The 17,307-nt window shown below is 47.9% G+C and overlaps 1 protein-coding gene across 16 annotated transcripts in view; it reads right to left on the bottom strand.

Annotated features, from left to right (window-relative positions):
• Positions 1 to 17,307, bottom strand: part of Pdzd2 (PDZ domain containing 2) — a 392,505-nt gene that overhangs the window by 9,018 nt on the left and 366,180 nt on the right. For all 16 annotated transcript variants that reach the window (XM_087189446.1, XM_004848663.3, XM_087189448.1 and 13 more), the window contains 4 exons: positions 16,261 to 17,039; positions 13,838 to 13,982; positions 4,225 to 8,143; positions 3,267 to 3,384 (listed from right to left, as the gene is read on the bottom strand). In XM_087189446.1, the coding sequence (XP_087045572.1) occupies positions 3,267 to 3,384; positions 4,225 to 8,143; positions 13,838 to 13,982; positions 16,261 to 17,039 (4,961 nt within the window). The remainder of the gene's footprint in view (positions 1 to 3,266; positions 3,385 to 4,224; positions 8,144 to 13,837; positions 13,983 to 16,260; positions 17,040 to 17,307) is intronic.

Raw genomic sequence — 17,307 nt, 5'->3', positions numbered from 1 at the left:
AGGAGAAACAGGAAAAAATTACTGCATATTCCTCATGTCAAGAGTGAGTTCTAAGCCAGGTGTGGTGGTGCATGCCTGTGACCTCCGCACCTGGGAGGCTGAGGCAGAAGGGTCGCTGTGAATTTGAGGCCAGACTGGGCTACACAGTTCAAGGCCAGCCTGAGCTACATAGCAAGACCGTGTCTCAAAAAACCAAAAACCAAACCAAAACAAAGAGAAGAGTGAGAAGCTCTGACCTAAATTCTCCCAGTAACTATCCAGTTCTCCCAGAAATGCCATCCGCACCCCTCTGGGTGGTGCATGAATGGCAGGTTTGAGGGTCCGGCTGGAGCCGTGGCGCCCTGGGGAAGACAAACACATCCAGGACGGGGCAGGGTGCTCTTAGGGACTCCTCAAACCATTTGAGGTGCCACATTGTCTTCCTGGATATGACCAGAGTACACCGATTAACCACCAAGGGAATTCTTCATCCTGTAACTCTTAAGTCTACAATTTAACAAAACCTGTTCCAGCACCTGCAAAAAGTGCCAGGAGGTGGGGTAAAAGCACACTGAAGCCATCTGCTTTCTATTCCCACTTCCTTGTGGTCAGGTTATGTATGGGGTTTTAGGTGCAGTTGATTAACTAGCCATCATAAAGTATTAAGTATGTTAAAAACAAGGATTTAAAATTCACTGCCAACTTAAATTGGGATTAGGATATTTTTAGTAGTGTCCTAGGGCTAAGTAACAAGACTGTCTTGTTGGAAGCTTCAATCAAAAGACATCTTGGAATAAAAGATTTTAAAATAAAATTAGGTGGGCTAATTGTGAATTTTAACTTCCCTTGTCCACACCCTAGATACATGATCCAGCATTTTAAATTTCTGCACTGCTTGGCTTCACATGAAGTGACTGACAGTCAATCCCCTATTCCACAGTATTCCCAAACTTCAATAGGAGAAGAATCTACCAGTAACCCTTAGAGAGTCCTTGATGTGAGACAATGAATGACGAGAGGAGAAAGCACCTGTGTGACATTCAGGGGAAGGAACCCAGCAGGAGAAGTGTCTGGCCCTGTCCATAAGTCACGAGGACTCATTTTCCAGCATTCTACACCTCTCCAAAGAAGTGCATTCAAACAAGGGTCCATGTGCTGAAAGGAGAGTCCCACGCAACTTTTGGGGGGCTGGATGATAACTTCAAGGGCACCTTGAACCATATAGAGGCTCAGGTGCAGATCAGAGGACCATCAGAGGGATGGTCACCAGGGTTTCTAAACAAAAGCAAACGTGGTCCGTCCAGGAAATGATCTTCGTGCAGCTTCTGGGAGGTAGTGTCTGAGGCAGACATTTGAATACTTAGATCTTTAAATACCTATTTGATTAGAGATGGAATCTATGAAAATAGAACTTTCCTGCACTACAGGACATGGTGCCACCAAAATTTCACTTATTGTTTTTGAGTCAGGGTCTTGCTCTATTCCAAGCTGGTCTTGAACTTGCTATGTAGCCTAGGCTGGCCTTGATATCGTGAACCTCCTGCCTCCTCCCCCAGCATGCTGGACTTTAAAACAATTTTTTAATGGTGTTTGAGGAAACAAGTGTGCCAGCAGCTGACTTTCAGGCCAAATTTTCCCTGAAAAGCTTGGCATAACATCCAGGGAGCCAGATGAACCACCAAGCATTCTCCAAGGCTTGATGTGCTTAAGACAGGCCAGGGCTCTTTTCTGGCCTCTTACTTTCTCACAGCGCCACTAGAAGGGCACCGGAAACAGTTTTGTGCAATTCTATTCTTAGCACTTACAAACGGTACTCGGAGAAAAAGCAAGGCAGAAAACCACTAGTATGAAGACGGCAGAATAAGGATATCTATGCTCACTACATCTCTGAAATCAACTGAAGACAAAACAAGGGAGGGAACAGCAAACCACAACACTTGTCTGGGGGCTGAATGTAAGGCAGGGTGAGGGAGGCCCCAGGTGAGGGGCAGCACTTGGAATGTCCCTCCGGCACACAAGTCAGCTCTTTGTGTCTGCTTCCCGAAAATGGGCGTCTTGTGTACGAGGTTGGTTGAGACTCTCTGGTTTTCCTCTACATTTTATCTAACAATATAAAAAGTTTGGAGCCAAGGGGGACCGGCAGAGCGTGACCCTATCTGTGCCACAGTGACTAGAAATCCCGAGGGAGGTCTTCTCGCATGGACCAGCGCCTCACTGTAGCAATGAGCTGAAGCAGACAGGTGGCCTGGTGCCTTCGACGAAAAGCAGGAAGTGCTTGACGTCTCAGGTGTTTCTGAGCGGCTCAGACCCAAAGCGGTGGGCTGAGTGAGAAGGGAGAGGGAGGTAAAGGGTCTCCTCGCTCTTTCTCCTCCCCTCCGGGCCAGGTTATTAGCTGCAACGGCTGGCTCTTGGCTGGGAAACCGCGAATATTTCCCTCCAGGTAACCTCTGAGTTTCTGAAGTAGTACTTGTGAAACATTACTAACCTGAGCGTATCACCAGTGTGTTGACCAGTTTTTTAAAAAATCACTTTTGATTTTTTTCCCTCTAAATATTCACCTATTAAGGCTCAAATTCCTCCTCTCTTCCTCTTTTCACTGGCGATGGAACCCAGGGCCTTTGCACTGAGCTACAGCCCCTTTTATTTTTTGAGACAGGGTTTTGCTAAGTGGCTGAGTTGCCCAGGCTGAGCTCAAACTGGTGATCCTCCTGCCTCAGCCTCCCAGAGTGCTGGGATTATAAGCATGCACCACCACACCTGAAGAGCTTACTTTAACTTTTTCTAGATATGAACCTGTATATTCTTGTGGTTTACTGTCATACCTGATTCATTCAAAATTTATCTTGTTATTCTATCACTATTTTATTAAATTGTTTTTCATAAAAGAGTTTTAAAAAATATTTTGTAATTACTAATTAGCTTTGTTCTGTACTCGAGTTCAGAAACTATATATAAGCATGGCTACCTGTAACTTCGTTCACCAGCAGGTGGCGCCATTCACTAGTTTATGTCCACAGGTGGACAGAGGTACTTGTGGTCTTTCACCATTTCCCAGTTCTGCTTAGAGGTCCCTCAGCAGACAAGCTCCAGATGTGGGAAGGCTGGTGACTAGTTGCTTCTGGGAGATTTAAAAACCATATCACCACTAGTCTGGCACCTAATCACGAAGGGCAGGCTCTCGCTTCTGACAGCAGCTGGCGGCAGACGTGGCTGGCTGGGTGGGTGGGTGCTGCACACCCGGCACTGCTGGGATGTTCGTCTTCCCCAGGTTTCAGCATTTCACTCACCTCTGATTGTGCTTTTGCTTCCTGAAGGAGAGTTAGGATGGAGGATTTCGACTCCACTGACTTTAAAATGGACTGTAATCGCTGCTGGTCCCCCACTGAGATGAGAAGTTGATCCAAACTAAACAACACACACATTTGAAGAATATTAAAGGAAAAAGCAATTTCTCCTCTTTCTATGGATGGATCTGATACGATCGCCTTGCTATTAGATTGCAGGTATTTTCTAATTTCGTGTTTTCTTCCAGTCTTAACCCCAACTCCAAGCTAACTGAAGGGCCTCAGAGGGTGCACAGGAAGTCCTTTGTCAGCAGCTTCAATGGGAAGTGCTAGGGGGAAGGGCCTCAAAGATGTCTGTATGCAACACACAGGCTCAAGTGAAACATTTAAACTCCCGCTTAATGCTAGTCTCTTTTTGGTATCAGGGATCGAACTCGGGTCCTTGCGCTTGCAAGGTAGGCGGTGGAACCACTGAGCTAAATCCCTGGCCCTCTAGTCACTTTCAAAAGCCCAAACTCTCCCATGGTGCAGCCTCCCCTCCCCTCCCCTCTCCCCCCTACACTGCTTTTGCTTCAGTGCCACATCCTGTAGGACGCGCTCCTCGGAGCAGCATTTTGGCAAACTCTGTTCCCCTCAGGCACTTTTATGTTTCCGGTAGTGACACTGAACATGGAGGGGTCTAAATGCAACGAAGCAGTCTGGATTAGATCCTGAAGTACAAAATGGACATTAGTGGAATTTACTCAGTGAAATCGGAATGGAGCCTGTGGTTTAGTTAGTAGGATTGTTCGATGTTAATGTCTTACTTTTGACAAATGCCCCATGGTTCTGTAAGATGTTAACTTCAGGAAGAGCTAGGCACATGGGAACTCACTGTATTACCTTTGCAGCTTTTCTGTTCACCTAAAACTATTCCAAAATAAAGCAAATATGTTTAAATAAAGGAAGGGCAGATACTTACTTAATTGACCAGCTTTTCCCAGAAGGCAGGTCCTGGACAGGTTGGCTGGCTTCGCTGGCTGGACTGGGTGCTGCAGGCTCACTGGCTGGAAGGCCTCCTGCCGGGGAGCCACTTCGAGACCTCCTGGGGACAATCTCCAGCTGGGTTTTGAAGATCACCGCACTGGGCCCTGCAGAGTAATCGTCGCCCCCACAGAGCTTGTCCAGATCGGGCATGCTCAGCGCTCTCAGGTCCTGCAGCTTGGAGCGGGACACAGGTGAGGGGTGTGTGTGGCGCACCGAGGACTTGTTCTTCCTGACGGGAGAGGGTGGGGTCACGGTTGGGGTGGGAATTCCCAGAGTCGTCGGTGATTTCTTTTGGTCTGAATCAGGACCCTTGCTGCTGGTCTCTGCTGGATTCTGCCGGGAGATGATCAATGTCAAGCTCGATGGGGACTTGCTCACTGGCGGGAGAAGGGTACTGGCTTCACTTTGGCTTTCACTGCAGGAACTCAGGCTGCGCCTCAGTGACCTCGCTGCTGCATCACTGGGGTGGCAGAGGCTCCCAGAAATGATGCTGCCGGAAGACCGTCTGCCAACGGGAGGCTTGGTGCTCACCGACAAAAATGGAGACACTCCAGCCTTAGCTGTGGGCCGGTCAGCATTGGCCAGGTTCTCAAAGGACTTGATCCTTTGCTTCACAGAAAAGAATGAGGTAGATTCGAGGGGCCAGTTGTGCTCAAAGTAGTAATGCTTCCTGGTGACTTTGACTTTGTCTGAGACAAGGCAACTTGTCTCCTGGCCCGAGATGAGGTCCCCTTTGTCTGTTGTGTGGAGGTTCCTTGATGTTTCCAGCAGAGGCTTTACACTGTCCACACCCTGTCCATTGGGCAGGCCCAGAATGCCGCCTTTGGAAGCCTTTGCCTCCAACGGGTGACCACTGCTCTTTACGGGGACCTGGCTGTCCCGAGGAGAGCGAGCCGGGCTGTGCAAGGCATGATTCTCCTGTCCAAAATGGCTGGGGAACTGGGCTGGCATGGAGTAGGTCCTGGTGGCCGGCCGTGGTGTGAAGTAGGGAGGGTCCTCCCCCGAGGGGCCCACTGGGATGCCAGTGCTGGACACCCCTAGGGAGTCTGGTATCTGGCTCCATCCTCCCGGAGAGGAAGCTGGTTTTTTAGCAGGCAGCTGAGGGGAGGAGGAAGAAACCAGTTTGGCTACACAGAATGATCGTTGCATTTCCTGCTCCACGGGAGAGGCATGAGACATGACAGAGGGTGGATAATTTGGGGACAGTTCCACTGACTGGTGGCATCTGATTTCACTCTTCTGACGGTTGCTCTGGGCCAGGTGCCCTCCCTGCCTGTCACTTTCAGCTGGCTTGTCACCGCATGCATTCTTTGGCCTTCTTTCAGAGGAAATCTCAACTATTTTCAGCTGGTTTATTCTCTCTAGGGAGTCACTAGCAAGGCTTTTGCTTCCTTTTTCGTTGGTCCCTCTAGGTTGGACCACTTCTGATACTGAGTCTGTTTGGCTGGAGCCCTGCTGCTCTCCCTGTCTGGTCCCTGCCGAGGGCGCACTGTGCCCCGATGCTGTGGGACTCACGGTGCCAGAGTCAGCACTGCCGGCCTGAGGAGATCGGGGGGTAGCTGGACAGCCTCTGCTGGCTGCTGAGTGGACAGCCGCGTGGAACCTACTGTATGTGCCTTGCTCGGGAGGAGTCTTAGGGGAGGTCAGGGCCGAAGTGAAAGCTCGGATGCTCGTGTCTGAGGCTGAGGGCTTCCGTGAGCTAGAGGCAGCCAGTGTGGGCTTGCTCTCCAGCCTGCCCTGGGGAGACTCGGGGGAGTCTGTGGTGTTTTTGTCAGGGTCCTCTCGGTCAGCTATGTGGAACCGCTGTGACATTGCCTTAGGAAGTGTTTTGTGCGAGGTCCGGGGTGAAACTAAGGATTTCCTGTGATCTGTCCCACCAGCCTTACAGTTCGAAGCTGGGACCTCGGAGCCAACTTTGCTTTTGCTTTTGATGCTGAGTCTCTTCAGCGTAGGGCCACATTTGGCTTTCTGACAGTTACTCACAAGTGCTTCCACTGAGCCTTTTTTAGATGAGTCCTTATTTTCAAGACTGACTTTGAGTGGAGGAGGGCTACTGGGCACACCAAACCCCTTTTTGTGGCTTGAGCTCAACGCCTGGATTTTGGAGTCAGGACCCTTGGCTGGTGGTGTGGAGGGTTCTCTCTCAGTTTTGCTCTGCACATGGGTACTGTGGTTATTCTTACTTATTTCTTTAAACCAGGCCATGATGGGCCTCCTGGAGATCGTTTTTGGTTTCTGTAACAAGTCATCAAAGTCTTGACTTTCAGAGACGTGTAGATTTGCCAGAACTGACTCTCCATTCTTAGGGCCATCTGCACTGAAGGAGTACATGCTTTCTGTTGCAGTAGCATTTGTTACTTGTTCATTTGGGGTTTTGTCATCCAGCAGGTTTTGTCCCAAGCCATTTATCATGCTGGGGGAGCTGAGTGTGTCTGGTGGGTTGTGACAGTGCCTGGTGGCCTTAGAAGGCTGGCTGTTGTCCATGGCTGAGCTGGCACTGGTGACTCCCACAGTGTCTTCTGCACACAAGGATTCATGAATCTGTGAAATGCTTATGTCTGAAGGAGTTTCCTGCTCCTGAGAGCTTATATCCAGGAGTGAGAGTGGCTGGAAAGAGTCTGAGATGGAAGGGCATGGAGCCCCTGGCAAGAAGGAGGCTTTCTCACAGGAGCTGTCCACAGTCTCACTCCGGGCACTGTGCTGTAATGGCAGAACTTTGGCTGAAGCAGGCCAGGGCGTATCCTGGACGGGATGATGGGTATCTATTGAGGGTACACTGGGGCAACCATTTGTGGAACAAATTTCGATTTGTTCTTCCTCAGACTCTGCAGTGTCTTCCTTGTGAGAAGACCCATGCGGATGAGGAGGTGACCAGCTGCCTCTGGTAGAAGCTTGTGTGGCTTCAGTGAGTGACTCAGGTTCAGAAGACGAGTCTTCAGCATCACCATACATGGATGAGAGAGATGGCTCTGTGCTGTCGCCCAGGCCTGACAAGGAGATACTGTCATCGTGAAAACTGCTAAAATTTCTAGAGTAGCTTGTCAGAAAGTTTTTGTTCACAATAAAATGTTTGTCAGGATGAACAGAATCCAAAACTGAAGGCTGGGAGGCCCACTGTGAGGCCTTCCTTGGGGAAGGCGTCTGGTCGCCCATGACTGGCTGCTCATGGTGGATAATCTCAGAACCCTCGTGACCTCCACAGTCCCCCTTCTGGGAAGACTGGGACCTGGCTGCAGAAGCCTCTGACTCCTGGATGAAGTTGTCAATGTCTGTTGCAGGGCTTCCTCCACTCTCAGATGGGCAGCTGTGCCCCAAGACACCATCCCAGGTGTGTTTGGTCCTGTCAGGGCATGCAGGCAGGGAGGGGCTCCCAGGTAGGAAATACGGGCCCTGGAGCAGGGCAGCCTGTGGGGAGCTGTGAGGTGTGCAGACTCCGGTCATTTCAGCAGCCTGCCTGTGGTGACTTGGAGCTCCTGGACGCCCCTCCTGGGAAGCAAGGGGGCCTCGAGGCAGGACAGAGCTGGCTGGAGCGGCTCCCTCAGGCCCTGGTCCCGAGCCCCTTGAGGCAGCCACTTCCATGGTGTCCTGGGGTGGGCGGGCTCCTGGCGCAGCCTGGGTCTCGCTGAGGTCAGGAGGAGCCATGGCAGTCCCCACTGGGGCCGTGTGGCACTCTTGGGCCAGCCTCACCACAGAGCTCCCCTGGCACTCGGGCTCACGGAGCCTGGACGCGGCGGGCTGGCTGGGGCTGTCAGGCCGGCTGACTGGCCCTGTGTCTGCAGAGACCCGGCCGGGGAGAGGATGAGCGGATCCCTTCTTTCCTGGGGCCGGGAGGAGGGCAGGGGAGCCGTCCAGTCCTGTGTGGAGAATGCACAAAAGGTGGAATGGTAGGAGAAAACAGGAGCCTCTCTGCCTAAAAAACTAAACAACCCCAGTATTTTTCTCTGTCAGGAAGGCATTCCATAGCCTACATGTGGGCCTTCTTGTCTTTCCGTTTTTGTCTCTCAAATTACACAGCGCTCACATTTAACCAACGACACCCTACTTTAATCACCCTAAAATAACTCAGACTGGCTGGCAGGACGAGTGTATGAGCCTGCCCGCTTCTCTCAGTGGTTTGTCAGGATGGAGGCTCCCAGAAACTCTTCTGCTTCTTGGGTTTCTTTACGTGATCTGCTCTCCAGCAGCGGAAGCCACCGCAGGAAGAGTGAGGCCGCTGTCTGTCTGACTGTTTGGGTTTGGCACGGACGCGGAGGTCTCATCTCACCCCGTCCCTGAGTGCATGGGTTTAGCTGGATGGGTATAAAATAGTGGCTTCAAAGGAGGAGACTGACCAAGGGCAGCGAGGGCTGCAGATGGGTCTACGTCTGCATGGAGCTGGGCTCTGTCTCGAGGCTGGGAGGAGCGGAGCTGGAAGGCCAGGCTATTCCAGGAAAGCCTCCCAGGGTCACGGGGACTTGGGTGTGTGTGTGTGTCGGGGAGGAGTCTGGTCACAGTGATGAGAAAGGAGGAGTGCAAGATGACAATGAAAGCAGACAGATAAGCACAGAAGCTTAGAGGTGGCAGGGAAAGGGGACACTAGAAGTCAAGTCACATGGGATGGGTTCTGAGAGCCACTCCTGGGCTAATCTGTCTACTTCTGCCTCGAGCACCTGCCAAGCTTAGTCGCTTGAAAGGTCTTGCTGGAGAAGAGCATCTACCCCAACTTTACATTCATCCCACATACCACACATAAATGGTCTTATAATTGCCCATGTTTTCCTCCTGAAGCTCCTCTGTGAAAAACTACCAGCTAAGTATTAGGACAGCACTGTGACGTCTCAGTCATGAAGGATCAGCACTGCTGAGTTCTCCCGGCACTATCTGTGTTGTGAGTCCCTGAGTGTGTAATCGACATGTCCGAGGCCACAGTTCATAGGTGACTGAGCCAGGAAGTCACCCCAGGAAGCTGGATCCACAGCCCATGCGCTGACTAAACCCTAGCTCCCTGGCCTTGGGGTCGACCGCGTGTAGCAATAACGAGGGAGGATCAGCAAGACTCCCATGGGGAGGGCAAGGAACTTCCAGGCCCACAGAGGAGGCCAGGAGCAGCTGCCACACCCTGGTGTTCACCTCCTCTGTGCATCCTCTCTGAACTCCTAGGTGTAAATTCCTTGCTTCTGCTGAGCCTACACATGGGAAAGCAGCAGCAGACAAAAGGAGAGGATTTAGCAGCTATTTTTCAGTTTTGGGTCTACTTGCTGAACACATCTTAACAGGCAATTTTTGTCAGCTATTTGAATTATTGCAAAATGTGTATCTTCAAAGGGTTTTATTACAGAGAGATGAAATTAAATGGAAGCAGCCTTTATGTTACCTTTCAAAATAATGCTTTAAAAGTAGAACTGACCAAGAAATACATGAAAAAATGTTCAACATCTCTAGCCGTTCGAGAAATGCAAATTAAAACAACCCTGAGATTCCATCTTACTCCAAAAAGAATAGCTGCTGTCATCAAGAAAACAACCAATAACAAGTGAGGCTGCAGGGCAGGGGGTGTGTGAAAAAGGAACCCTTTTCCATTATTGGTGGGGCCATAAACTGGTACAACCACTATGAAAATCAGTGTGGAGATTACTCAGGAAATTAAAACTAGGGGCTGGGGATTTAGCTCAGTGGTTCCATAGCCTGCCTCGCAAGCTCAAGGTCCCGAGTTCGATCCCTGGTACCAAAAAAAAAAAAAGAAATTCAAACTAGAAATTCCATTTGACCCAGCTATTCTCTTTGTAGGTATCTTTGCAGAAGAGTTAAAAACATTGTACCACAGTGATGTATCATACAATCTTTATAGGAGCACAATTCATAATAGGTAACTCTTAGAAACAGCCTATATGTCCATAAACAGATGAATGGATAAAGAAAACTGGTGTTTGTACACAATGGAGTACTAATCTGTCATAAAGTAGGATAAACTTGAGTCATCTGTAGGAAAATGGATATGCCTTGAGACCATGTTAAGTGAAGTAAATCAGACACACAAGCATAAATATTACACGTTTTCTCTTATATGAGAAACTCAATATATAAATAAAAAACAGACAGTAGGAAAAAAGAGAGAAAAAAGTTATTGTAATCCAGCATGGACAATGTATCTAAAAGTGTATCTTGATTGAGTATAATTGTCTTACATGTTTTACATGTTTTTTGGCCTGTTCGTCTGGCTGTCAATCTGTATGTATAATAATTAACTATAAAGATTTATAAATTAATCTGATGCCAGCCAAAAATATGGGGTAGAGGGGAAGGGAAAAAAAGGAATTGAGACGTGTGAGGTATGTTTACCTTTTATAATCATTATGTACTGCAAACATGTATTAGTAAAATAAAAAATTTTAAAAGGAATGCTTTGGGGCTGGGGATTTAGCTCAGTGGTTATGGCGCCTGCCTTGCAAGTGCAAGGTCCCAAGTTCGATCCCCCATACCAAAAAAAAAAACCCCCAAAACACCCCCAAAACAAATGCTTTATTTGGAAACTCTAAATGCCCCATAACAGGCACACATCCATGAGGAAGGGAGGGGTATAGCAGCCTTGACACATGGTGCTGCAGGAGCAGAAGGTGGTTAGGTGGGCATATGAGGCAAACACAGTCAGGTCCTGGTGACTACTGTAGTGTCTGTCTCTTTTTAAAGCAACACTATTGGTCTGCATTTTTTTTTCTAGTACTGAGATGGAACCGAGGGGTGTTCACCCACTGAGCTACATTCCTCAGCCCCTTTTCATCTGAAGACAAGGTCTTGCTAAATTGCCCAAACTGGCCTTGAACTTAGGATCCTCCTGCCTCGGCCTCCCGAGTAGCTGTCGTTATAGGAGTATGCCACCATGCTTGGTTTGATATATTTTATATACATATCCACATAATAGGAATAAAAGGGTACATGCCAAAATATTAAAAGAGGTTTTCTCTGGGGCTGAGGTGGTTTCTATACTAACTTTAGAATTTTCTTGCTCGCTTTGGCAGCACATATACTAACTTTAGAATTTTCCCTCTCAGCTTTTGTTTGCTGAATATTTACAATAAATATGGATCCTTTCATAATAGAGTTATTTAAAATTCCAGTGACAAAGAGGGGGTCTGTTCTCCCTACACTGCTTTGGGGTGTTCTCACAACAGCTGTGACAGGTTCTCAGGAGGCACCACCTCCTGGGTTCTCAGAGCCACCACAGAGCTGGCCAGTCACTCCCAGCTGTGCACGTCGAGGGCTCCGAGGGCCAACCTCATGGCCAGCACAGCGCGGGGCCTGCACCATCTTTACTCCTTTCTAGGAACTCTTATAGAAACTGTGTGTGGGGTGTGTGTCTGTATCACACTGAAAGTACACGATGTGGTCGGCAGATAAACATGTGCATGTTTTTCCTTGGGGAAATTACACTGGCATATTCAGTAGGACTTACTGAATGCATATGATGCATTAGCACTGCAAGTGCGGACAGGAAGGAGCTCCCAGTTCCTCCCAAACAACCCGTGAGGTGGGCAGCTTAGGACATGAGGGACTCCCTCAGGGCCACCTCTCTGTCCTATTTGGACATTTGGATTCAAGCCGAGTCAGCCTGTGTGTGGTACCCAGGTGCTTCACCATCACTTTTGGAAAACTAAAGGGCTCTTTTATTTTTTAAAGGTAGGTATTCCTTCATTGATCAGTTATGTGTTTTGGGATCTTTCCCCTAGATAAAAAGTATGCGTTGAAGAATATACTTCCTACACTACAGCTGTTTTTGATACAATGAGAAGAAGGGTTGAGAGTAGCAGAAAGGCTCCTGGCAGGGCCAAATGGTACCTTTAGAGCAGGTAATATTTAATATATTGGGTCAAAGACTTCAGATACACCCCACCAGCCCTAGAGGGCACCAGTGTGCCACTGGAACTCAGCAGTCCTCGGAAGAAGGACCCTTCCATTTAAGGATTAAATGTTAACAGTAACAGGCTGGGCATGGTGACACACACCTGTGACCCTAGCTACTGAGAACCCTGAAGCAAGAGGGCTGCAAGTTCAGGGTAACTTAGACCTTGTCTCAAAACACATTGAAGTTTGGGATGCAGCTCAATGGTAGAGTGCCTGTCTAGCAAGTGCAGAGCCCTGCAGTTGATCCCAAGGACCAAAATTATCTCCCTCCCAAATCCAGAACACAATCCCTTACTGCCCCTCTCCTCCAATACCAAAGCACACGTGGATTCTAAGCTTCTGGGGGTGGTTCTCTGGAAGGCACGCTCTTCATCTGTGAATGTGCTGGCCTCAGTGAAGCATCAGTTTGCAGGGTGACATCAAGGGCGCCTCCACCTAACTTCACCTTCCTTCAATAAAACCTCTTTACATTAACACACTTTGTAGTAAAGTCAGTAAAACCACTCGATGACATCTGCTAAGTGAGTGCACGTGAACCTGAAAGCCAGCACAGAAACCACGATAACAGCCTCCTCATCGACAGAGGAACAGAGAGCCAGGGGCCACAGGACACATTAGGGGCCTGTATTTCTCCTAGGAGGAGGCATCTGAGTGTGGGGTGGGTATACTAATACTACAAAAAAAGTTTTTTATTTTTTTCAGTACTTGGTATTGAATCAGAGGTGCTCTACCACCTATCCTCAGCCTTTAAAAAAAGTTTTATTTTGGGACAAGGACATGCTAAGTTACCCTGGCTGCCCTTGAACTTGGCAGTTTTCCTGCCTCAGCCTCCCCAGTGCTGGGATCACAGCATCATTGTATCTGGCCACCCAATCTTTTTGGTACTGGGGAACTGAACTCAGGACCTTGCACTTTTGAGGCAGGTGCAGTGCCACTAAGCTAAATCTCCAGCCCCCAAACTTTTAACGTATAGGGCATCTCTAACAAGTAGAGCCATGTCATTGCTCCCTACCACTAGTCTGCTAACCAATCAGAAAGCAGACATTGCCTACAGGACCACCAAGCAGCTGGACAGCCAGCACTCCACTGGCCAGCACGGTGACTACCAGCCACTGAAATAGGTGTTCCTTGCTGAAGTGCAAATTTAGGATATTAATTTTCAATCTTCACAAATAAGGCAGTGAAGTCGCAATGCAGCTTGACTTTCAAAATAAGATGCTGGGTGGCCGAGTCAGTATTGACATGATTTCTGCTTCCATAACATGCGCCACTCACTCCATCAACAATGACACTCGAGTCCAATTTTCCAATGTGCACTATGTACTTTTCTGCCTGGAGGTTGTTACTGCTGTTTCTCAGTGCACCTGATTTCATGTGAGCAGAAGGTTGAGCATCTGAAGAGTGGCAAATTTTTCCATTTTGTCCTATGTCTCATCCATGTCACACAAGGGGTAAATTGTACTGATGAGTGAAAGAGGATGCGCTCAATAGGAAATCAAAACTATGAGTTTAGGGACAATGATCTAGTCAAGTAGCTAAGTGAAGGCAGCACTGAAAGGTCATTAGTTTGTTTCTGAGGTTTTTTTCCCCTCCTCAAAATTATCCCCTTAACACTTTTATTAGAGGACCTGCCTTCCTCTCTTTAAACTGAAACGATAAAGTGATTTTACCAGTCTCGGGTTCTGGTCCCTGCTCTGGTGCAGCTTCGGACAGGTTCTCTGTGAGGCGTCCAGTGTCCATGTGGGACAGAGCTCTGCGTGTCCCGCAGTCAGTGGGGACACGTCCGTCCCCAGGGCCCAGCTTTCCCAGAGGTTCCTGGCACGATGATAACCAGAAGGCGCTGTTAATAGCTTCTAGGTTTTCTGCATCATAAGACTCTAGCATCTATGGAGGTGAGCCAGCATGGGAAGGCTGAAAGGGCCCTGAACTAGGAGCCAGAAGGTCTGGCTCTGGAAATGGCATGGTCTTGTCACTCTTCCCCAAGCCTCAGTTTTCACGGCTTTAAAATGGGCATAAGACTCGCTTGATGTTACTCATAGTTTTAAATAAAATAGGATTAAATAAGGATAGCTATAATAATAGCATATAGAAGGCCAGCTAGACGGGCGTTACTATTGTTGTAATACTGCACAGCAATATCCAAGACTATAAAATCAACCCCTTAGTTTGGTAGTGAGGGAGGGAGTGACTCTGGATAAATGAAACTGACATTTAATATTTCAAGATTTCCCTTAGGCCAAGTGTCAATTCCTTTATCTTCTTTCATCTAATACTCATTGCAAAACTTTAAAAAAAAACTTGCTAAAAACTTAAATCGGATTTATTTGAAATTTATCCATTGAGTTACTGAGTTACAAAGTGGCCCAAAGGTAGCAGCGAGGTGAGAGGTGAAAAGTATAATGTATCTTTCAGCAACTCATCAAAAAAAAAATCTTTTCAGAAAATGTCTCTTACTGGCTGAGAGAAACCTTGATAGGGTTTAACTCAGTTAATTTTCTGCTTACCAGTCAGGCATAAATGTAATATAGGACCAGCCAAAGAGTACTGTATAGAACTATAGAGAGGTCATGTTTGCCCTGCACTGTGAACAAACTAAGTGCCACTGAATCGTGCACTTTAATATGGTAAATTTTAAATACATTTCACCTCCATAAAAGGTATTAAATAAAAACAACAGAAGGGCCGGGGATTTAGCTCAGTGGCACTGTGCCTGCCTCACAAGCACAAGGTCATGAGTTTGATCCCCGGAACCAAAACCAACAACAAAAACCCCAATAGAAAACAACCCATTTATTAGAAGAGAAAGGTTTTTTTTCCTGTTTTCAGCTAGTAATATTTGAAGATACTTTGTAGCAATGCATTGTTTCCTTTTTCATATATAAATAGAATAAAATTTTGGCAATAAGATTTTTATGAGAAAATTCAATTCTTTTGTATAAAAGTTTTAAGAGAATACAAAATCAAAATTGCAGCAGCTCTTTTTTTTTTCTGGTACCAGGGATCGAACTCAGGACCTTGCGCTTACGAGGCAGGCACAGCACCCAGCTATATCCCCTGCCCCTACTCTTATTTTTAATAGCTACAAATGATTATAAATAAAAACCTCAATTGGGGCCCTTTACAGTTATCCAAAACTTGTTGAGGATGATAATTTATTTATAAGTAGGAATGTACCCTTTGGTTGACCATTTTATTATAAATCACCTGCTGGGTGGAGGTAAAATGATTTTTGAGGAAGGGAAAAAAAGATATACATTTCTATTTTTTTTAAAAAAATAAGATTGGAAAAAAGGTTTCTTCTATACTATTTATAACTTTTCACACTCTGGGTCTATTTACACGTGTGTTTATATAAACCACTCGAACACGTCCACTCACACCTTCACACATCTTTGCTCAGACACAGAGACTACTTATGTTGAGCAGACTGCAAACAACAGGAGTTTCTCTTACTCTCTCCTCCGAAGAGGAGGCATACTGGAATTTTAAAAAAGGACAATCAGGTAATTCTAACATACTTGTAACCAAGTGGTAACAAAAGTAACTCGCCTTTGACACGGTGCATTGTAAGTTTCTAAGCAAGAGAATCCCCCCTTATTTCATGAGCTACGACAAGGGTCTGAGTAGTTATGACTACACACAATCACTGCACAAATTTGGAAAAATTAAGGGTTACTCATAACCTTATCAGCCGGCAAGAATCACTGTGAACATTGTGAACGTCTGACTGACCAAGGCAGACACTGCCACACCTGTTTCATAGTCCAGCAAACAGGCTCAGAAAGACTCAGTAACCTGCATAAGTGGCCACTCTACTAGTGCCAACTAGCCAGCAGAGAAGCTTGCACCAGGCCCAGGGCTTTACTTCACCATGCCACGCTGCTTTCCCACTGCCAGAGGGCAATTACATCTTCAGCTGAATGATCTTATGACCAAGAACCTGCCAGCAGATTAACAGGCTCCTAATAAATGAATGACTGTTGAAGATGATTTCTGATCTCCAGCCTTTCTGGCAGACTAGCCTGTGCCTTCCGACAGACCCCACGTCCACTCACACCACGATCACTCCGATTCAACTGAGGAAGTCACTTACCTTCTCTGTGGTTCCATCTTGCTGAGGATCAGGGACGGTCTCGCCAATGAGAGTAGCTCTGACATTCAAGTCCTGACCACACGGTTGATCGGCTCTGCCCGTCAGGGCCGCTGTCTTGGAGCTGCTGAGCCCAGCCTCTGCCGTGGGCCTCTTGCAGCAAGGGGTGACCTTGGCCACTGGTTTGTGCCTGGACACCAGGTCTTCACTCTTCTGCTTGGGAGAAACAGGGTTCTCCGTGCTCATCACACCCTGGGTGTCTATGTGGACTCTGTATTCCAGTTTGGGTGAACTCCTGGATCCTGACAGTTCCTTTCTTCCTGAGCTTCCAGGGCCACTCTTGGGGACCCTGCCAGCTGCCTGGAAAGGAGCAAGCACCACTGGCACGCTCCCCTCCAAGTCCAGGGAGCTGCCCAGGAGCGGCACGGAGGAGGCCTTGCTGACCAGTGTTTTCTGGGGTGGTTCCTTTTGCTTGTTGCCCTCTATAGTCACGGAGATGTGCCTGGCGCCATCCTCTGACAGTGGCCTGCCAGGACCTGGGAGGGCTCCTGGGAGTGAAATGCAGTCTCTCTCTCCATCAAACTCTTCCTCATCACTGGCATCATTGGCATCATAGCAGCCCACTTTCCTCTGGCGGAGGAGAGGATTCCTGAGGGCCTGCGGGCTTCCAGGGAGACTGGCTTGTCTGGCAACCGTCACCTGCTTGTGGAAGAGTCCAGAGGCCCACTGGCTTCCGAGAGACACGAGGCTATTGGCCCTGGCTTTTTCTGGCTCCCTGTGAGCTGGGGGTGGGGGAGACAGAAAGACAAGTCAGATGAAATTGAGTAGCACATCTGGCCCAGTCTTACAATTTAGCCCCATCATGACACGAGAGTATTTCCACATTCACAAATGCCAGACACACAACTGCCGGCTGCTGGATGCCATGCTTAAGTACTATGATGCCTTGGGATATGTACAGGTTGGACAGCAAGCCTCTCGCTCCCTTTTTCCTTCTGGTTGCGGTAATTTAAATGGTATGTGGTTTTCAACATGCATGTTGTCTCACAT

The sequence above is a fragment of the Heterocephalus glaber genome, unplaced genomic scaffold, assembly GCF_053883595.1.
Source record: "Heterocephalus glaber isolate CG9 unplaced genomic scaffold, H.glaber_assembly_v1.0 deba00001538, whole genome shotgun sequence".
NCBI classification, from domain to species: Eukaryota; Metazoa; Chordata; class Mammalia; order Rodentia; family Bathyergidae; genus Heterocephalus; species Heterocephalus glaber.
This window is presented reverse-complemented; position numbering and strand designations above follow the sequence as displayed.